This window comes from Physcomitrium patens, chromosome 14 (genome assembly GCF_059467195.1).
Source record: "Physcomitrium patens ecotype Gransden chromosome 14, ASM5946719v1, whole genome shotgun sequence".
Lineage (NCBI taxonomy): Eukaryota > Viridiplantae > Streptophyta > Bryopsida > Funariales > Funariaceae > Physcomitrium > Physcomitrium patens.
Window position 1 is genome coordinate 5793377 of NC_143423.1, and position 17539 is coordinate 5810915.

A 17539-nucleotide genomic window follows, 5' to 3' on the forward strand; every position below is an offset into this window, starting at 1 on the left:
ATTAACATTTCATTTGTATAAGTTATATATAAGTTAGGGTGAGTGTTCCCCACCCTCCCTGACATTCCTTTTGTCTTTATATAAGGTTACAATTGCTATAAAAATGTCATGAACAAGGACTATTTATTATTTTTTTTATTAGTATTCGACTTAAATTCTTTGCAAGCGCTGGAATTGAACCTTTGGTAGGTCCAATATACCACACACTTTGTACTTAACATTGATAAACATAGAAAAATGATACAATAATGAACAAGCGCAATATTTTTTGTTTTGCAGATACCTTCACAAATGCTTTTTTTTAGTTAGCCAGAACATATTAATTGCTTATATTTATATCGTTTGTTAAATTTCAAGCCAAAGTTAACATAGATTCCATATACCAAAGGACCCACCAAAACATTCTGCTAATCACCAATATTTAACCCTAAAATAGACTTAGTTGTAACTGAGTTATTTCACAAAATGTTTGTAGACACACATTTAAAATGTGGTTAATAGCAATTTTAATATGTTACAAAATGGTTAATGAAATTTCTAGTTCTATAAGGTGCAATAAAAAAGGATTCTGTTTGCAAAAAATAACATAATAAAGTGGTGGTAAAAATATCTTGATTCACTACAGAAGTTAAAATCAAAGAATTAATTTTATTTATTTTGACAAATCTCCTTATTCCTTGCAGGAAAGCTAAATTCTTACAAACATGTGATAATAAAATATTTGACCTTATTAACTGTTTGTGCAAACATGAACATGTAACCTTCAATCCATCAATAAACTATGAAGTTTTAAAATCAAAATCTACGAGGCATTCACAAGTATTGATATTTGTTTTTTTTTTAATTATTCATTTTAATTATTATCAAGCATCTGGAGGAGTGGGGGTGTGGGGAACTGGGGTTTCTCCAAGTCCGGGGAAGGTACTCTTCCGAGAACGTACCCAGAATCCACTGCAGACCAGGACAAGTATCAGGAAATGACATTGATATTGCTAACTAACTGGAGCATGATAGAATTGGCCATGTAGTAAAAAACTGGCACTGTCCTCACTCTCTCACATATCTCGCTTCCCCAGTTGCAAAAAGAAAAAGAAAAAAGAAAAAACACGCACACAAAAGAATAAAGTATGAAACCCACTTGCCCAATGTGGCCAACAACAGCTCCTCTTCACCTTATATATATGAATAAATAAATATTTCTATCTGTGGAGAGAGAGAGCGTGAGGTAGGTAGATCGCTAGCTAGCTAGCACAAATGCAAGTAGAAAAAGCTACAATCTCCTCAACCCCATCCAATCCTACCCTACAGGAGCCTAGACTTTAATCCTGGAGGCAGAGATTTTTCCAAGTCATGAGACCACGTCAATGAATTAAATCAGTAGAATTTGACTTGGAAAACTTCCGAGGCAGTTACGGGGATTATCTAATTCAAGCCACAAGCATAGGAAATTTGCAGAACGGTTAGCTTTGTAAGTTTTACGTCTCAGTCTGATGATACACTCAAGCGTACCACAACCGTTTCTTTCCATATTGAAGACATGGACATGCGAAATACCATGCACTGTTAGCAGAGAGAATGGAGAATAGACAGAGACAAAAAGGACAGAAAAAGAAGGTACAAAATGATTGTGTCTTTCACGCACGACATCTCCACGACTTCTTGATACGTGACACCAAGTTCTCTTTCAACAGGCCAAAGATTTTCTTTGCCAGGACCTGTAAATGTTATGTTCTGATGGATAAGAGATTCTTTCAAGCATGCTGTTGTATCAAGTTCGATATAACAAGGAGGAACAGACAAGGAAAATATAAAGACAGGCAAAAGTGACTCAATGCTTCACATTTATTATTGTAGTTGAAAAAACTGGAACTGAAAAGTGTAACCAAAACAACGATCGACTGTTATTCGAGGCAGGGCTTCGATTATCAGAAAGATTGAAAGGCACCAGTCAGTCAGTCAGTCAGAGGTCCCTCAAGCATTCTGAAGGACCTCATTTAGCTCCCCATTTTTTTGCATTTCCAGAACAATATCACATCCACCAATAAACTCGCCCTTCACATACAGCTGAGGATACGTGGGCCAGTTAGAGTACTCCTTGAGGCCTTGCCTGACAGTCTCATCACTCAATATATCGAAACTACCAAATTCTAAGCCTGCTTCGTTAAGTGCCTGCACAACCTTTCGGCTGAACTTACAGCGAGGCTCACTTGGGTTTCCCTTCATAAACAACATGATTGGATGTTCCTTTGTAAGTTGCTCTAGTCTGGACTGTATATTACTCCCACCTGCACTTTCTTCAGTCGGTTGATCAGGCAAAGTACTGACAACTGCTTCCGAAGTAGTCTTCTCTTCATGAACAGCAGGTTCAGTAACCACTTCTCCTGCCGCTTCAGAAGAACGATGCTCCGAGTGGGCTGGCAAGACACCCTTCTCCTCCAGTACCTGACACCAATTATTGAAGTTCCAAATATTAGGACACTGATATTAGAACCAGCTTCGAGTGTTGAGAAGAGGCAACTATCACAAAACACAACAAAGACAATGCAACACGTTGAACATAACATAAAAGAGCGGATATAGAAGAAGACACTAACCTCTTTAAGCTCTCCATTTTCCTTCATTTCGAGAATAATATCACATCCACCGAGGAGCTCTCCCTTCACATAAAGCTGAGGATATGTTGGCCAATTGGAGTAAGTTTTCAAGCCTTGCCTCACAATATCATCCGTTAAGATGTCAAAGCTGCCAAACTGTAAACCTTCCGCAACCAAAGCGTTCACCACCTTTCGGCTGAATCCACAGCGCGGTGCCTCTGGCGTACCCTTCATGAATAGCATGATGGGGTTGGAATTGATCAATTTCAAAAGCGATCCTTTCTCAAACTCGGTAAGGCTCCCAGCTGCAGCACTGTTACCAGATGTCTCAGAGGAAACATGTGGAGCCAGGTCTTTCTTGACTGCTTCGATCACGTTCGACCCAGCCGCTAGTCCTAAGCTTGCTGGAACAGCTTCTGATACAGATGTATTATCGCCTGCCCACTTGGCTACTTTATTGGCCAGTTCAGGGGCATCTGCACCTTGTAGCTTGTCAACCACCGTGCCGTCCTAGTAATCCCAGAAGAGTAAGGATAAGAATCAGAAATATATGAATGCCATGAAATGGTAACTCAGAAAGATCCGTACTAAATCTAAGCTTACACACCATCAAAGTAGTCAAACGTAGGAAGATTATCAAATAACACAAGATGCCAGCAAATATGAGACAGAATGCCTCCTTTGTGAACTGGGTTACATTATCCCATTACCTTCATAAACAGGAAATAGGGAACCGCACCGACATCGTAAGCATCTGAGATGTCCGCCTGCTCCTCAGCCTCCACCTGTTTTGGAAAATTATTAAAAACGATCCATTTTAGCATGCCCGACCGCATAAATGTTATTGCACAGTGCCACTTGATCCCACACATCCACACACGACTAGCTCTGTTACTGAAGAAGAATCATTAGATTTGATCTTGAACTGTCCATACCCTAGAAGTTCATTTAAGGTGATGTGTGAAGGTTGATCTATGATCCCATGTATTTGTGAAGCAATTGCAATGACGACGAGCTAATAAGAAATGAAGCATGCTTACAATTGCAACTCAGAAGTAAAAAAAGAAAAAGAAAAAAAGAAAAAAAGAAATAGTATTTCATCTACAATTCATCTTGCATTTACACTGAAATGCATGTTCAGAAACGGGAAGAAGATGGATGACGTACAGGCGAGAACTAGGGTTGAAGAAGCATGAATGGATGGTAAGAAATTCATGAAATGAATTCAGCATGTAGACAAACTGGGACAAACAATTACATAAAACAAAAAGTGGGACAGACTGTACAGAAATTAGGACGACAATTAGAAAGAAACATTACCGTATTTGTTAAAATAGCAGATTGGCTCGAAAAAGGGCACACAATTGACGCAAGAAAAAGGTGGAGGGCAAGGAAGGTACTCGAAAGAAGTGAGCTTGAGGACAGTCGACAGCGAGCTGAGCAAGCACAGGCTCCATAGCTTTGGAGGGCTCACACCATGAAGCCCAAAAGTGTAGCACCGACACGCCACTCTTTACTGCAGCGTCCAATTCGCTCTTTGAGTTCAAACTCTTCACGCCACCCGTCATCTCTTTCCCCCGCCAAGGTTTAACCTCTGATCCCTCCCCCTTTCGTCTAAACCTCTTCAGCAAACCCAGTCCCCTTCGTCCCCTGAGCCAATTTGCAACATAAAAACCATCAAAACCATCGTCTCTGTGCACTCTTAAACACCCCCCCCCCCCCCCGGATCAAACCAAGTGCACTTCAATTCTCCTACCAAACCCCACGCTACATTGGAGATTAATAAGAAAAACGCAAAACTCTCACCACTGTGCCTCAACCCCGCACGATCGCCCTCAATTCACTGCACCCAAATCCAACACGACAACTTATGCAATCACAAAATTCATGAACCACCCAAGAGGAAACTCAGAATTGCAGAATCAGAGCCGAGATTCAAGCACAGATGAAGTTTCCACGAATATACCACAACAGGAAGTGATTGAAGCTGGGACAGACAAGAGAGAGAAAGAGAGAGCGCCACTCTACGAACGTATCAGAGAGAGAGATGCACAGAATTGTTTCAGGATTCTACGACATGGGATGGCAGAGCAGGACATGGAAACCAAGACACGATGTCATGCCCCACGATTCCTGCAAAATCCTGTTGTGTGTGTGCATAGATGCCGAGCCTTGGCAGCCTGGTGGGCACCCAGCGGAGCACGGCACAGCTTCAGGTAGGGACCGGGTTTAGGGTCCAACGCTCCATCGCCGCTTTTGACCGTGCATCGATGGTCGTAGGGAGTCTTTGGTGCCCGGTCTTCGACCACGGACTATCCACGGTCTTCGGGGGCACGTCTGAACTGGTTCCTTAATTACGTGCCTGGTGCCAATCGAATTTCGACCTGTTTTTGTTTTTTTTCTTTAAGTTCTAATTTACACAACTACACACACACACACACATATATATATATACATATATATAATTCAATTTCCGTGCTTTATTTTTGGAATATCATATTATTATTAATCATCTAGGTGTAATAAAAAGTAATATGATTTGAATGGATGTGTAGATAGATGAACCTAAAAAAAAAATCTCTTATTTTAATTTAGATAATAATATATTTTTATTTTATTTTATTTTAGGTTTAATTATTTGATTAAGGTATAGAAAATAAAAATTTATCTTTGGATATTTTTAATAAACAAAATTCTTAATATAGCCATAATATTTATCATGAGATAGTAAAGTGGTAAGGCACCATTTATCATAAGGTTTTATAATAAGTATTATTAAATTAAAAAATAATAATATTATTTAATATAATATATTTTTAATAAAATATATTATATTATAGAAATTGCATATTGAGCATTATATTGTCATGATAAGAGTTCCAACTTTTAGGTTTAAAAAATAATATATATATATATATTATGTTTAAAAATTTACTTAGAGAGATAATGTGATTTTTTGAAACCATAAAAAGAAACAAAGTTTATAGATAGAAGTTCCATCTTTTTTTAATTGATTGAATGATTTTTTTTAATAAGAAAATTTAATTCATCAACACATATATTAGTCATAGGTAATATTTCACAATTCATAGTCAAGAATATTATTGTAGATTTTTTTAATTGATTGACAATTTGATAAATGTTGAAGAACAAATAAAATGAAGTCATAATACTTAGTATCAGCAAGATTGCACACAAAGAGAATATGGAGTAAGATATCTCTTACTTCCAACACCTGTTATAGGTGGTGGTTGTTGTACTAATGAAAAAATTCCATCCTTTGATGAATACATCTATCTAACATTCTATTGAGACTATTCATTAGTATTTTATCTACTATAAAAATATATCTTTAGCATATTCTCTATATTCTTAAGATCATTGGTCTATTCATTTATTTTTTCTCTTTTCCTTCTTATATATCAAGAGCCAATCCTTTAATTAATAGAAATTTATCTAAAGTAATATCTTCTACAATATTACTTATTTTATTTTTATATTTATTTATATATTTTAATACTCCCACTTTGCTATTAATCAAAGACTTTCAATTCTAATGCCTTTGTTAATATGTGATGTCTATTCTTTACTAGTGCTTTTCTCAATAAATCAATAAACATGTCTTTTGTTGCATAATATTTCATATCAATCACTCTCATTTCAATCTTCTTTCTTATGAAGTGATGTTGAATGTCAATGTATATGGTCGTTAAATGATGCTTTGGATTCTTTAAAAATATAAGATATCTTTGTTTGTCACACTTCATTAGAGTTGCTATCATTTACAATACTCCAATGTCATTTAGAAGTTGTCTTAGCCATATTTCTCTATTGAACCATGGCTTATTGCCATATACTCTATCTCTATTGTTAATCTTGTAATTATTGATTGTTTCTTGTAATTCCATTAGATAGCTCCTACTCCAATAAAGAATATATATATCATGTTATTAATCTTCTATCATTTGCATCTCTAGTCTAATCCGCATCACAATAACTATACAAACTAATGTTATCACCTCTAAGATAGAATTTGAAATATAAAGTACCTTTTAAGTGCCTCATGATTCTTTTAATGGTTGTCCAATGGATTGCTCTAGCCTTTAACATGTGTTGACTCATAACACTCACTGCATATGCAGCATCCATCTTTGTGCCAACTATTACATACAATTGTAAATCCACTATTGCATTGTATAGAATACCTTGTATTTGACCTTCAACTTCAATAAATTCTTCATCTATGAGCTTTATCAACTTCAAATTGGCTTCCAAAAGTGTTATAATAGGCTTATACTCTTCTACATTAAATTATTTTAATATTTCTTTAATATACTTGCTTTGGCTCATTTTAATGGTCTTTTTATCATGATCTCTCATAAACTCCACTTCTAAATAATAGTCAAGCTCTTTCAAATCACTAATCTCATACTTATTTTTTAATTTTACCTTCAATTAAACCATCATTTTTATAGTATTGATTAAGATGATCAAATTATCAATATAGAAGATGACAATCAATATGAAGTCACTTGATTGCATCACATACAAGGAATGATCAAATTCACTCTTTAAAAATCCTTCATTCATTAAAAATGAATCAATACGTTGGTACCATGTCTTTGGAGATTGCTTGAACCCATACAAAGCTTTCTTCAACTTACAAATAAGCTGTTATTTTTTTCTTTTATAAATCCTTGAGATTTATCCATACAAATGTCTTTTTTTTAAATTTCCATTCAAAAAAGCCATCTTCACATCCATTTGATATATCTCAAAGTCCATTGTTGCTCCAATTGCAATAATAGTTCTAATGGTGGTGAATTTAGCCATGAGAATAAATGTCTCATTGAAATCAATATTAGCAACTTATGAATGGCCTTTGGCAACCAATCTAGACTTGTATCTCACAACATTGTCTATTATATCTCTTTTGGTTCTAAATACCCGCATACAACCAATTGAAGTTTGATTTGGTAGAAGTTGAGTCAATTCCCATGTTTCATTGTCCATGAGCAATTTATATTCTTCTTCTATGGCATTCTCCCACTTCATAGCATCCATAGACTTCATTGTATCACACAAACTCAATGGATTAGCAAGGAATGCAACATTGACATGTTCTTTACTTATTTGAGAAAAGATGTGATTCTTCTATTATGCACCAAGTTGTTTTCTATCTCTCAAATGATATCTTCTTTCACTTGATGAAACTTCACATTCTTTTATTCTTTAGTTTTTTTTAAGCTTCTTCTCTCTTCAAAAATTGCTTCTGCACATTCAAAGGTTGGTACTCCTCATCATCATCATCATCTTTAACATCTTGATAATCTTCATTGTTAGTTTTAGCAATTATAGGCATACTATGGTCTACCTTTTTCTGGCTCTTTAGCTTGATTTGAATTTTTACCATCATCAATGTCATCATCTTTTTCTTCTTTCTTTACTAAAATTTAAGATGTATCCACAAACAAAACGTTACTCTCACTTGGACACATTTCCAAGTACTCATAAGCATTTTTATACTTCAAAAATTTTACATCATGATTCTTAATGATCTTCTTGGTTTTTAAACACATTCGCCTATATGCCTTGGTATCTTCACAATATCCAACAAATAAATATTTTGTACCTTTTGCATCAAGTTTAGATTTTATACAATCTGGTATTTTTGTATAAGCAATATATCTAAAAATCCTCATGTATAAAACATAAGGTTTTTTGCCACTTCAAGCTTCTTGTAGAGTCATTGATGTGAGTGCACTTGTTGGACACCTATTCCTTATATATGCCATATTTACCATAGCTTCTATCTAATACTCATGCCCAAGATTTTGTACATGAAGCATATTCCTTGCTATCTCAACAATGATATGATTTGCTCTTTCAACAATTCCATTTTATTATAGAATGTAGGAAGTAGAGGATTGTCTTGCAAAACCTTGAATCTTAAGAATTTATCAATATATTTTGACATATACTCACCTCTATTATCCATGCACAACAGTTTGAGCTTGTATTTACATTGTTTCTTTAGAAGAGCCTTAAATTCCTTAAACCTTGAGAAAAATTCATTCTTGACTTTAATGATATAAATCCACATTTTTTTTTGAAAAATCATCAATAAATGTGACAAAGTATTTTGTTCTTCTAATTGATGGTATCTTCATTGGTCCACAAACATCAAAATACATGATTTCGAATAATTTGGTAATATGTATTGTAACTCCTCTTGGAAATGAAGCCTTTTGTTATTTGCCTTGTATACATCCTTCATAAGCAAGTGTCAAGGCATTGTGGTTGAATTGACCAAGATCCAAGTTACTTACCATGGATTGGAGCTCCTTCATGCTTTTGGCATTCAAATGACTAAGTCGTTGATGCTAGAATTCAAACTTGTCTTGATGTTGTGGAAAATTTTCAAATGTTGTCATTTCTATTCTATTCACCTTCTTAAAATTGATGAAGTAGAGGTTGCTATTTCTAAGGCCTTTGACAACATGTTGTGCACTTAATGTCTTCACAAAACATCTATTTTTATCAAATTGAATCTTACAACCATATAATATAAGTTTATTCATCAAAAAGAGGTTCTTCTTCATCTTTGGCACATATAAGACTTCCTTCAATCTAATCCTCTTGATTTGGTTCTTCATGACAATTTCTACAACAATGGATCCAATTCTAATAGCTTGTACCATGCCATTGTCTTCCAACCAAACTTTGGTTGCTGAAATTTCTTCATAAGTGTCAAATAAACATTTATATAGTATCATGTGCTTAATAGCATCCAAATCTATAATCTACTTAGATATAGCAACCATGGAGGCTCTTTCACTTGCCATAAAAGCATAGCTATCTCCATCAAAGTTATCACAAGCATTGTTTGCATTCTTTCTTGGCTTTGTAGCAATTTTTAGCTAAGTTACTTGATTTTCTATAAATATAATAAATTTTCATATTTTTTTTGAATTATCATATTGATGAGAATAACTACCTTCACTTTGTCTTAAAAATAGTATTGAATCATCACTTTGAAGTTTTTTTTTTTTCTTCTTAGTCACCTCATGGCCAAATCTTGACATGACATAATTCATGGTAAGGCCTTTCATATTCATAGATTCCAATGCCACAATGAGGTAGTTGTAGGACTCAGGAAGACTTATGAGCAATTTCAATATAATGTCCTTATCATCAACTGACTTGTCAACAACTACTAGTTGATTTGCAAGTGCTTTTATTTTGTTAACATTATCTATGAAGTCATCTTCTTCTTCTTTCTTTACCATTAAGAACTTTCTCCTTCTTTAGAGAATATTAACAATGTTTCTACTCTCATAGATATTGCAAAGAGTCTTCCATTCTTTTGCTTGTCCATTGCAAACAATTATATGTGAAAAGTTGGCATCATCCAAATTTGATGCAATCATGTTAAAAGCTTTCCTTTCAGAATGTTTATACTCCTTTTTCACCTTGATATTAGTATTATCATTTGAAAATTCTTAACTTTCATCCATAATATCCCAAAGGTCCAATAAAGCAAACAAAAGTTCTATTTTCTTCTTTCAATGGTAGAAATTGTCACTCCTAAAATTCTCAATCACTCTCAAACCTTCAGCTTCACTTGAAGTCATGTCTAAGAAAAGGGTGTATCAAAAAAAATCAAGAGAGAAAAAAAAATCTCAAAATTAATAAGAATGTATTGCTACCTTAGTAACCTAGAATGCCATCTTTGTAAGTAAACTAGTGATATCACTCTTAAATCACTCTTAACTTCACTTATAGGACTTCTTATAAGTCTTATACTCTATTTAAATCTCTTATATAAGCTTTGCCATCCGTCAATCACCCCTCTTCTTTCATAAAACACTTCTAATGTCATAAAACATTTCTTATCACTATAAGAAAATCTTAAAGAAAGTTTACTACATAAAACCACAATGTTAGATATCAAATAATGTAAATTAGCAAAGAAACATAATACAAGTGTTTTAAATTATCATTCTAAGGTATGTATCAATCTTCAAAATTATCAATGCACTTAACAACAAGTAAGAGCAAAACTACACTAACAACTAGATGCAACAATAGAGTTAGATGATATCAAATCCTAACATCAAAAACAACCAAAAGATCTACTCCTTACAATAAGTAAAACTTTAAAGAACTTTAAAGCTCACAATTAAAGGTAAGTGGACCTATAACCTATTGAAGAACAAGCACTATGAAGTCACAACACTTAGCATCAGCAAGGTTACATACAAAGAGAGTATGGAGTAAGATATCTCTCACTTCCAACACCCATTACTTATAGGTGATGGCTGCTGCTCTAATAGATAACTTCCATCCATTGATGAATACATCCATCCAATTTTCTATTGAGACTATCCATTATTATTTTATCTACTATAAAAATATGCATTTAGTATATTTTTTATATTCTTAAGATCCTTGCTCCATTCATTTTTTATTTTTTATTTTTTATTTTTTCTTATCATCACGGACATATACATTTATCTCAATAATTACTTATATGATTAGGTAGAAGTAGGTAAATATAAATTAATTTCATAAAGTCTTATAAAGAAGCTTTTTAGAAGCTTCATAGATGTGGTTTTGACTTTAGATGTGTTTATAGATTGGAAACTTGGCCAACAAGTTAATTCCATATAGTAGCTTGTGGAACAAGCTAACCATGTGGCGCATACATAGATAACTTGCCTTATAAGTTAAGACATGTGGCTAGCAAAGTCAACATGTTTTGGAGGTCCTATAGAACATAGCCACATAGCTCCTAGTTAAGAATATATATGGAGGCAAGAGTGAAGTCTTCTTATACACTCTTGTCAATGTCGTTCTAGTCCTTAGTCTTATTTCAAGACTTTTTAGTTTTCTTGTTTTTTGGCAGCAGCCATTTCAATTAATATTATATAACCTTTTGAGTGACTTTTTAGTTCTCTTCAGTGACACAAGAGTGTATCAAGCATTCTCTTTCACATTTATTTATATATTTTAATAATAAATATATAGTAATTCTATTGAAAATATGAATGAATTTTTTAGTGGTTTTTACTAAATATTAATATTTTATTTTATATATACATCTTTAAAAAAATATGAAATATTTATAATTTAGATTTTTTTATTAATATAATAGTTTATTTTTTTAATGCTTTATTTTTATTGGATCATGTGATAAATATTTTATTTTTTATAATTTGAATTTTTTCATAAATTATAATAGAATTTCAATCATTTTTTTACTATAAAAATATAATAGAATATAATAAAATATCATATATAATGGATTTTTTTTAATTATAATTAAAAATTCATAAAATATATAAAAATAATATATATTTTTAGATTTAATTATTCTAAATACATAATAAAACTAAAAATATATCTTATTATATAAATATATAATAAAACTAAAAATATATCTTATTATATAAATATATAATAAAACTAAAAATACATCTTATTATATAAATATATAATAAATCTAAAAATATATCTTATTATATAAATATATAATAAATCTAAAAATATATCTTATTATATAAATATATAATAAATCTAAAAATATATCTTATTATATAAATATATAATAAATCTAATTAATTTTCAATGTATATTAAAATATAAATATATAATAAATCTAATAAGTTTTTAATTTATCAATGATTTACAGATACCTGTAAAGTCAAATCCATATCTAAGAGCTTTTAAAGAACTTCTCTATAAGATATTATTAATTCAAATTAATTTTATATAATTCTATTTAATTCTTTTCATCTTCCTAATTATTGATATTTATATTGATTTTGGTGATTTATTCCCTATTTTAGGAACAAATTTTATAATGAATGTAATCACATGTTGAAAAAATTTAAAATATAATAAATTATATTTAGTACAAATTTTGATCTTTTTTCTTTTTGAAGGTAGTTAATAGGTATTTTTCAAAATTGATAATATTATATATTAGAACAATAAGACTACTTTATTATTTGATTATTATTAAGGTCTATTTAATTTTTTAAAAATTAAATATAAAAATACCATTAAAAGTGGTTTCTTTTTTTAATATTATCACAAAACATTAAAAGCCTTTTATAAAGTTATGATACCAATTGCATTATATCTTATCATCTATTTAAAATATAAGATTTTATTCTTGAAGGTTTTTAGTTCTTTTATGTTTTTTTGAAGGTTGTAACAATTTTAATGGTTTTTTTGATAGCTTAACAAACAATAGATTTTGAATTCCCTATTCGTATCCTTAATTTTTTTATCACAAATTCAAAGAAACTACAAACAATGATAGAAGATAAAATAAATTCTTTATTAAATCTCTTTTATTTAATAGTAAATAATATCATAAATTTTTATCTTTATTATAATAGATATTAATAAAAAAAAATCAACCTTCTCTACTATATTTATAAGATTCATGGATGGCTTCCATGTGTGTTCATTAATATCATGTCTTTGTTAAAGTAAAAAATATTCTAACTTCTTTTAGAACCTTTTTGAGTCTAAAACTCTTCTATTTTAAATTCTCGATTGTTATTACTCTTATAGAAAGAAAGAACAACTATCTTCTTTTTAATATATCCATTTTTTTATATGACTTAAGAAGAAATACATGAAAAACATGAAGGATCTTTATAGATTTTGGTAGATGTAATTGATATGCAATTGAAGTGATTTCTTAACAAATAAGAAATAGTCTTAGTCTACAATTATCGAACTTTTTATAGAGGCAAATAAACCTGATGTAATTATAACAATGTAAACATATCTTATTGCCAATGTAGAATTAAAGTTTTTTCTTATAAATAATATCTACAATACAATTTTATTATTCATGAGAATATATTGATTGTGTCTTTATTTTCATATATAGCTCTAATAGTAAAAAATTTAAAAATTCTAATACAAGATTATTAACTTTTGAGAAGTCAAAAGTATCAAATAAAAAATAATGACCATAATTAACATAGATATGTGTTTATTCAGAAAATAAATATATTATGTCATTTTAGGAAAAAATTTCCAATTCCAAAAAAGTTGTAAAATCATCTTGGTAGTAGTTGATGGTGCATTGAAAATATTGTTCTAATACTTGATTTACTTCATGTATTATTGACCAATTTTAAGATAAAATCCCAAAGTTAGTTTTATGTCTACTTTAAATAATTTGAAAAAGGTTTTTTAAATTCTAAATAAAAATTGAGTCTTTCAACTTGATATAATAGTTTTTGACAATTCATACTAATAAAAGATGGTTTCAAGATTTTTTTATTTTTTTATTTTTTATTTTTAAAATTTTAATTTTTTACTTATGATAATTTTTTGTACATAGTAAAAAATGTGCCTTTTTATTAAAGCAATATAATATTACAATTATAGAATCATAAAAACATAGAATTAAAAGATCTATGATAAAATCCATAGAAATAAAATACTTAGTTGTTTTACTATAAATAATAGGTAGAAAAGTTGATTAGATTAATAACAGAGAATTTATACTTAAAAAAATATATACAAATTTTTCAAAATTTTTAATTATCTTCTATATTTAAAAGCATCAAAAATGTCTTATTTAAGAATATATTGTTGTATAAAAAATGTCTTGTTTTAAAAAAATTATGATGAACTTAAAGAACACATAAGAATGTTCTATCTTTAAGAATACATAAGCATTCTTTGGAATAGAGAAAATTGTCCTTGAATTTAAACTTAGAAGTATCATAATATTTTAAAAAACTATTCTTAATGTCATGCATAAGAAGATCATATAACATACTTGAATGAATTTAATAAAAAAATAAAAAATGAATTAACAATTAATGTTAATTTTATTGCTTGAAGTTAAAATTTCTTTGCCTTTAAAAGAATTATTTATTATTAATTATAAGTTACATTTCCTTCTATTTGTACAAGATACAAATATCTCATTAAGACGTTAAACAAATCTTATTGTTTTTATGGCTAATAAATAATATTATATACAAATCTTCATAAAAGCATTGTCTAATAAGTTTGGTGATGATTTAAAATACATGCTTGCATAAATACTTTAAATTCTGGTGATTTATATAAACAATTATTAGATTAAAAACACCTTTTTAATAATGGTGCTATTTTTAAATTGATTCTACAATTACAAAACATTCTTTGTTGTAGATCTCATAGTTGATCTTGGTTGCTAAAAGGTTTTTTGAATGAAAAGATATGGGACAAAGTTTTTCATTTGCTTATGTTTGTGACAATATTACACCAAAGGCAAAGTTTAATGTACTTGTTTCCATAAAAATGGCTTAAAACAACTAATTTGATATAAAATTGGTATTAAAGTAATAGCTATTTTAAAGCTATAAATATTGCTTCAATTTCATTGTTCCACTTAAGTCTTTCTTCACAAGTCAAATGTATAAGTAAAGCTGTAATTTAAAAAAACTCTCAATAAAAATTTGATGGTTATTAATTAATGTAAAAAAAAATTGACTTATCTTAGAATTCTTATAATTTTTCAGTCCATAATAGGTCATTTGACATGTGTCGAATTCACAAGAGATATGTCTAACTTGCAAGATAAGTTTTCAACATGTGACCAATTTATAAAATAAGTGGTTGATATGTGCCATATATAGCCAACTTATTAGTCAAGTTATCAATTCATTGATGACCTAGCAATATTTGTAAAGTCAAATCCATGTTTATGGAGCTTCTCTATAAGATATTATTAATTTGACCTACTTTTATTTGTTTCTAGTTATCTCTTTTTATCCTCCTAATTACAAATGTAAATATTGATGTTTGTGATAATAACCTCTTATATGTAGAAAGTGTCAATATCCTCCTACCTATTTGCCAAAGTTTAATTCTATTTTGCTTCTAAAACAAAAAAATAAAAAACAAAAGTATATAAAAACATATAATTAATATATAATTGATTGTTATATCATTCAATAATCATTTAATCAAATAAAAAGATGGTACAAAATCTACTTTGATTTTTTTTAAATAATATATATTTCACTTTTAGAATAATTTTTTTTTGTATTATATTTTTTGTACTTTTAATGATTTTTTAAGAAATTTCACAAATTTATATTTTTTATTCAAAATAAATAAATTAAAACTTACATAAAATATAAAAATGAGACAATCAAAGAACCACAATAATTAAGAACTTATAAATTTAATATAACAATAAATGATTTTGGTAAATAGATATCTTTTTTTAGTCACTACTATATTACAAATAATTTTAAAATTATTCAATTAAATAATAAAGAAATTTGAACTTATAAATGATAAATTAGTAACAGAATTAATTTAATTTGGATTACTAAAAAATAAGTTTTTATTGTTAATTATAAATTGAATATAATTTAAAATTTAACAATAAGTAAATAGATAGAAATATTCAAAAAATTTACGTTATGTAATGTGCCAAATGATATGAATATATATATATATATATATATATATATATATATTTTAAGATTTTAAGGTTATATTTTTATTTTTTTCATAACACTATTAAAAATATGTAAAAAGTAAAACTAAACCTGATGATTTAAATTTAATTTTTATAATAAAATTTTATTTAAATTATTTTATTTTTTTTAAAAAAAGATAATAATAATAATTTTAAATTATAATTGTTTTAATGTTTATTCAAATAATCCTAAATAATGATATCTTAGTATTATCAAATCATATAAAAATATTATTTAAAGATTTATGATAATTATTTTATTTATTTTTTATTTTTTATTATCGCTTTGGGAGAAAAACATTATTGACTTGTATCTATATGTGATGTTTTTTAAATATTTTAAAATTTATAAAATTACATATTATTTGTCATTTTTTTTTCTTACTATTTCAATTTTAAAGCTATAGGAATGATAATATAATATTTTTTAATTATATTTTAAATTATTATTGTTAAAAACTATTAAATAATTGATTTTAAAACAAATTAATGATTTTTTATATTTAAAATAAACTTATAATTTTTGCTTGAGTACTTCTTAATATAGTTTTATTTTTGCAGTGGATATGTATTATAGTATTTGTTGTTTAAAATATATATCTATATATATATATATGTGTATGTGTGTGTATATATATATACACATATATACATTTTTTTATTATGGATTTTTTTTTATATTGTACCTAAAGCTCAAATCAATTTATTTGAAGTGTAAGATAAATTTTAAATTTATCCAAGGTTGTGCAAAAATATTATTTTAAACCTTAAGCATTTAAAATAACATCACCACTTTATGTCAACCAAAGGAGTCATAACATTCTCAGATGATTACTTGAAGGTGATAATTAAAATTATATTTATAAATATTTAATCATATAATGAAATTACATAAAATTTATGTGTTTTTATTTTTTTCTTAATTAAGTCTAAATTTTTTTTAGAATAGTCAAAAAGAAAGTAAAATCATGCTATAGTTTTTGAAGTGTAACTTTCATTAAATTTTTGAATACAAAGTGAAGAACTAGATTAAATTCTTAAAATTATATTAGAATTCCTTTAAAAGAAAATAGTTTTACATTAATACTTAATAATGTGTACCTTCAAAATAAATTTGTAGGTAAAGACTTATCTAGTCTATGCTTAAAAAGTCTTTTTAAGAAATGTATAGACTTTTGAACTTTGTGTCAATATTAGAATCTTGTAGAGTAGCTCATTACTCTTATTAGCATTTGTAACTTTATTATATGGTGGTGGGGAATTTTAATATCTTTTAAGATACTATCCTAAACTTAAAGGTTGCAAAGAAAGAAAAAGTCTATTTTTTCTAATATAAGTTTTAGATATCACTTTGGGTTTTTTTTTGGTTTGCTTGGTCTTTTAGTTATTCTTTATATGAATGCAAGTTGCACTTATGATTAAAAAAAAT

General features: G+C 28.7%; 1 protein-coding gene across 4 annotated transcripts; it reads right to left on the reverse strand.

Moving 5' to 3' along the window:
• Window positions 1-1824: 1824 nt before the first annotated feature.
• On the reverse strand, window positions 1825-4771 carry LOC112291956 (monothiol glutaredoxin-S17). 4 transcript variants are annotated; one of them, XM_024539997.3, is made up of 6 exons: window positions 4561-4730; window positions 4401-4437; window positions 3995-4244; window positions 3305-3379; window positions 2595-3104; window positions 1825-2442 (listed from the first exon to the last, which is right to left on the reverse strand). In XM_024539997.3, exons 3-6 carry the CDS (start codon window positions 4160-4162, stop codon window positions 1972-1974), a joined length of 1224 nt encoding a protein of 407 aa, XP_024395765.1. In that variant the 5' UTR covers window positions 4163-4244; window positions 4401-4437; window positions 4561-4730; the 3' UTR covers window positions 1825-1971. The 4 variants fall into 4 exon arrangements, with proteins under 4 accessions (XP_024395765.1, XP_090111833.1, XP_090111834.1 ...); XM_090255707.1 differs by having other exon boundaries at window positions 4401-4771; XM_090255708.1 differs by lacking the exon at window positions 4401-4437 and having other exon boundaries at window positions 4561-4735.
• Window positions 4772-17539: the final 12768 nt, after the last annotated feature.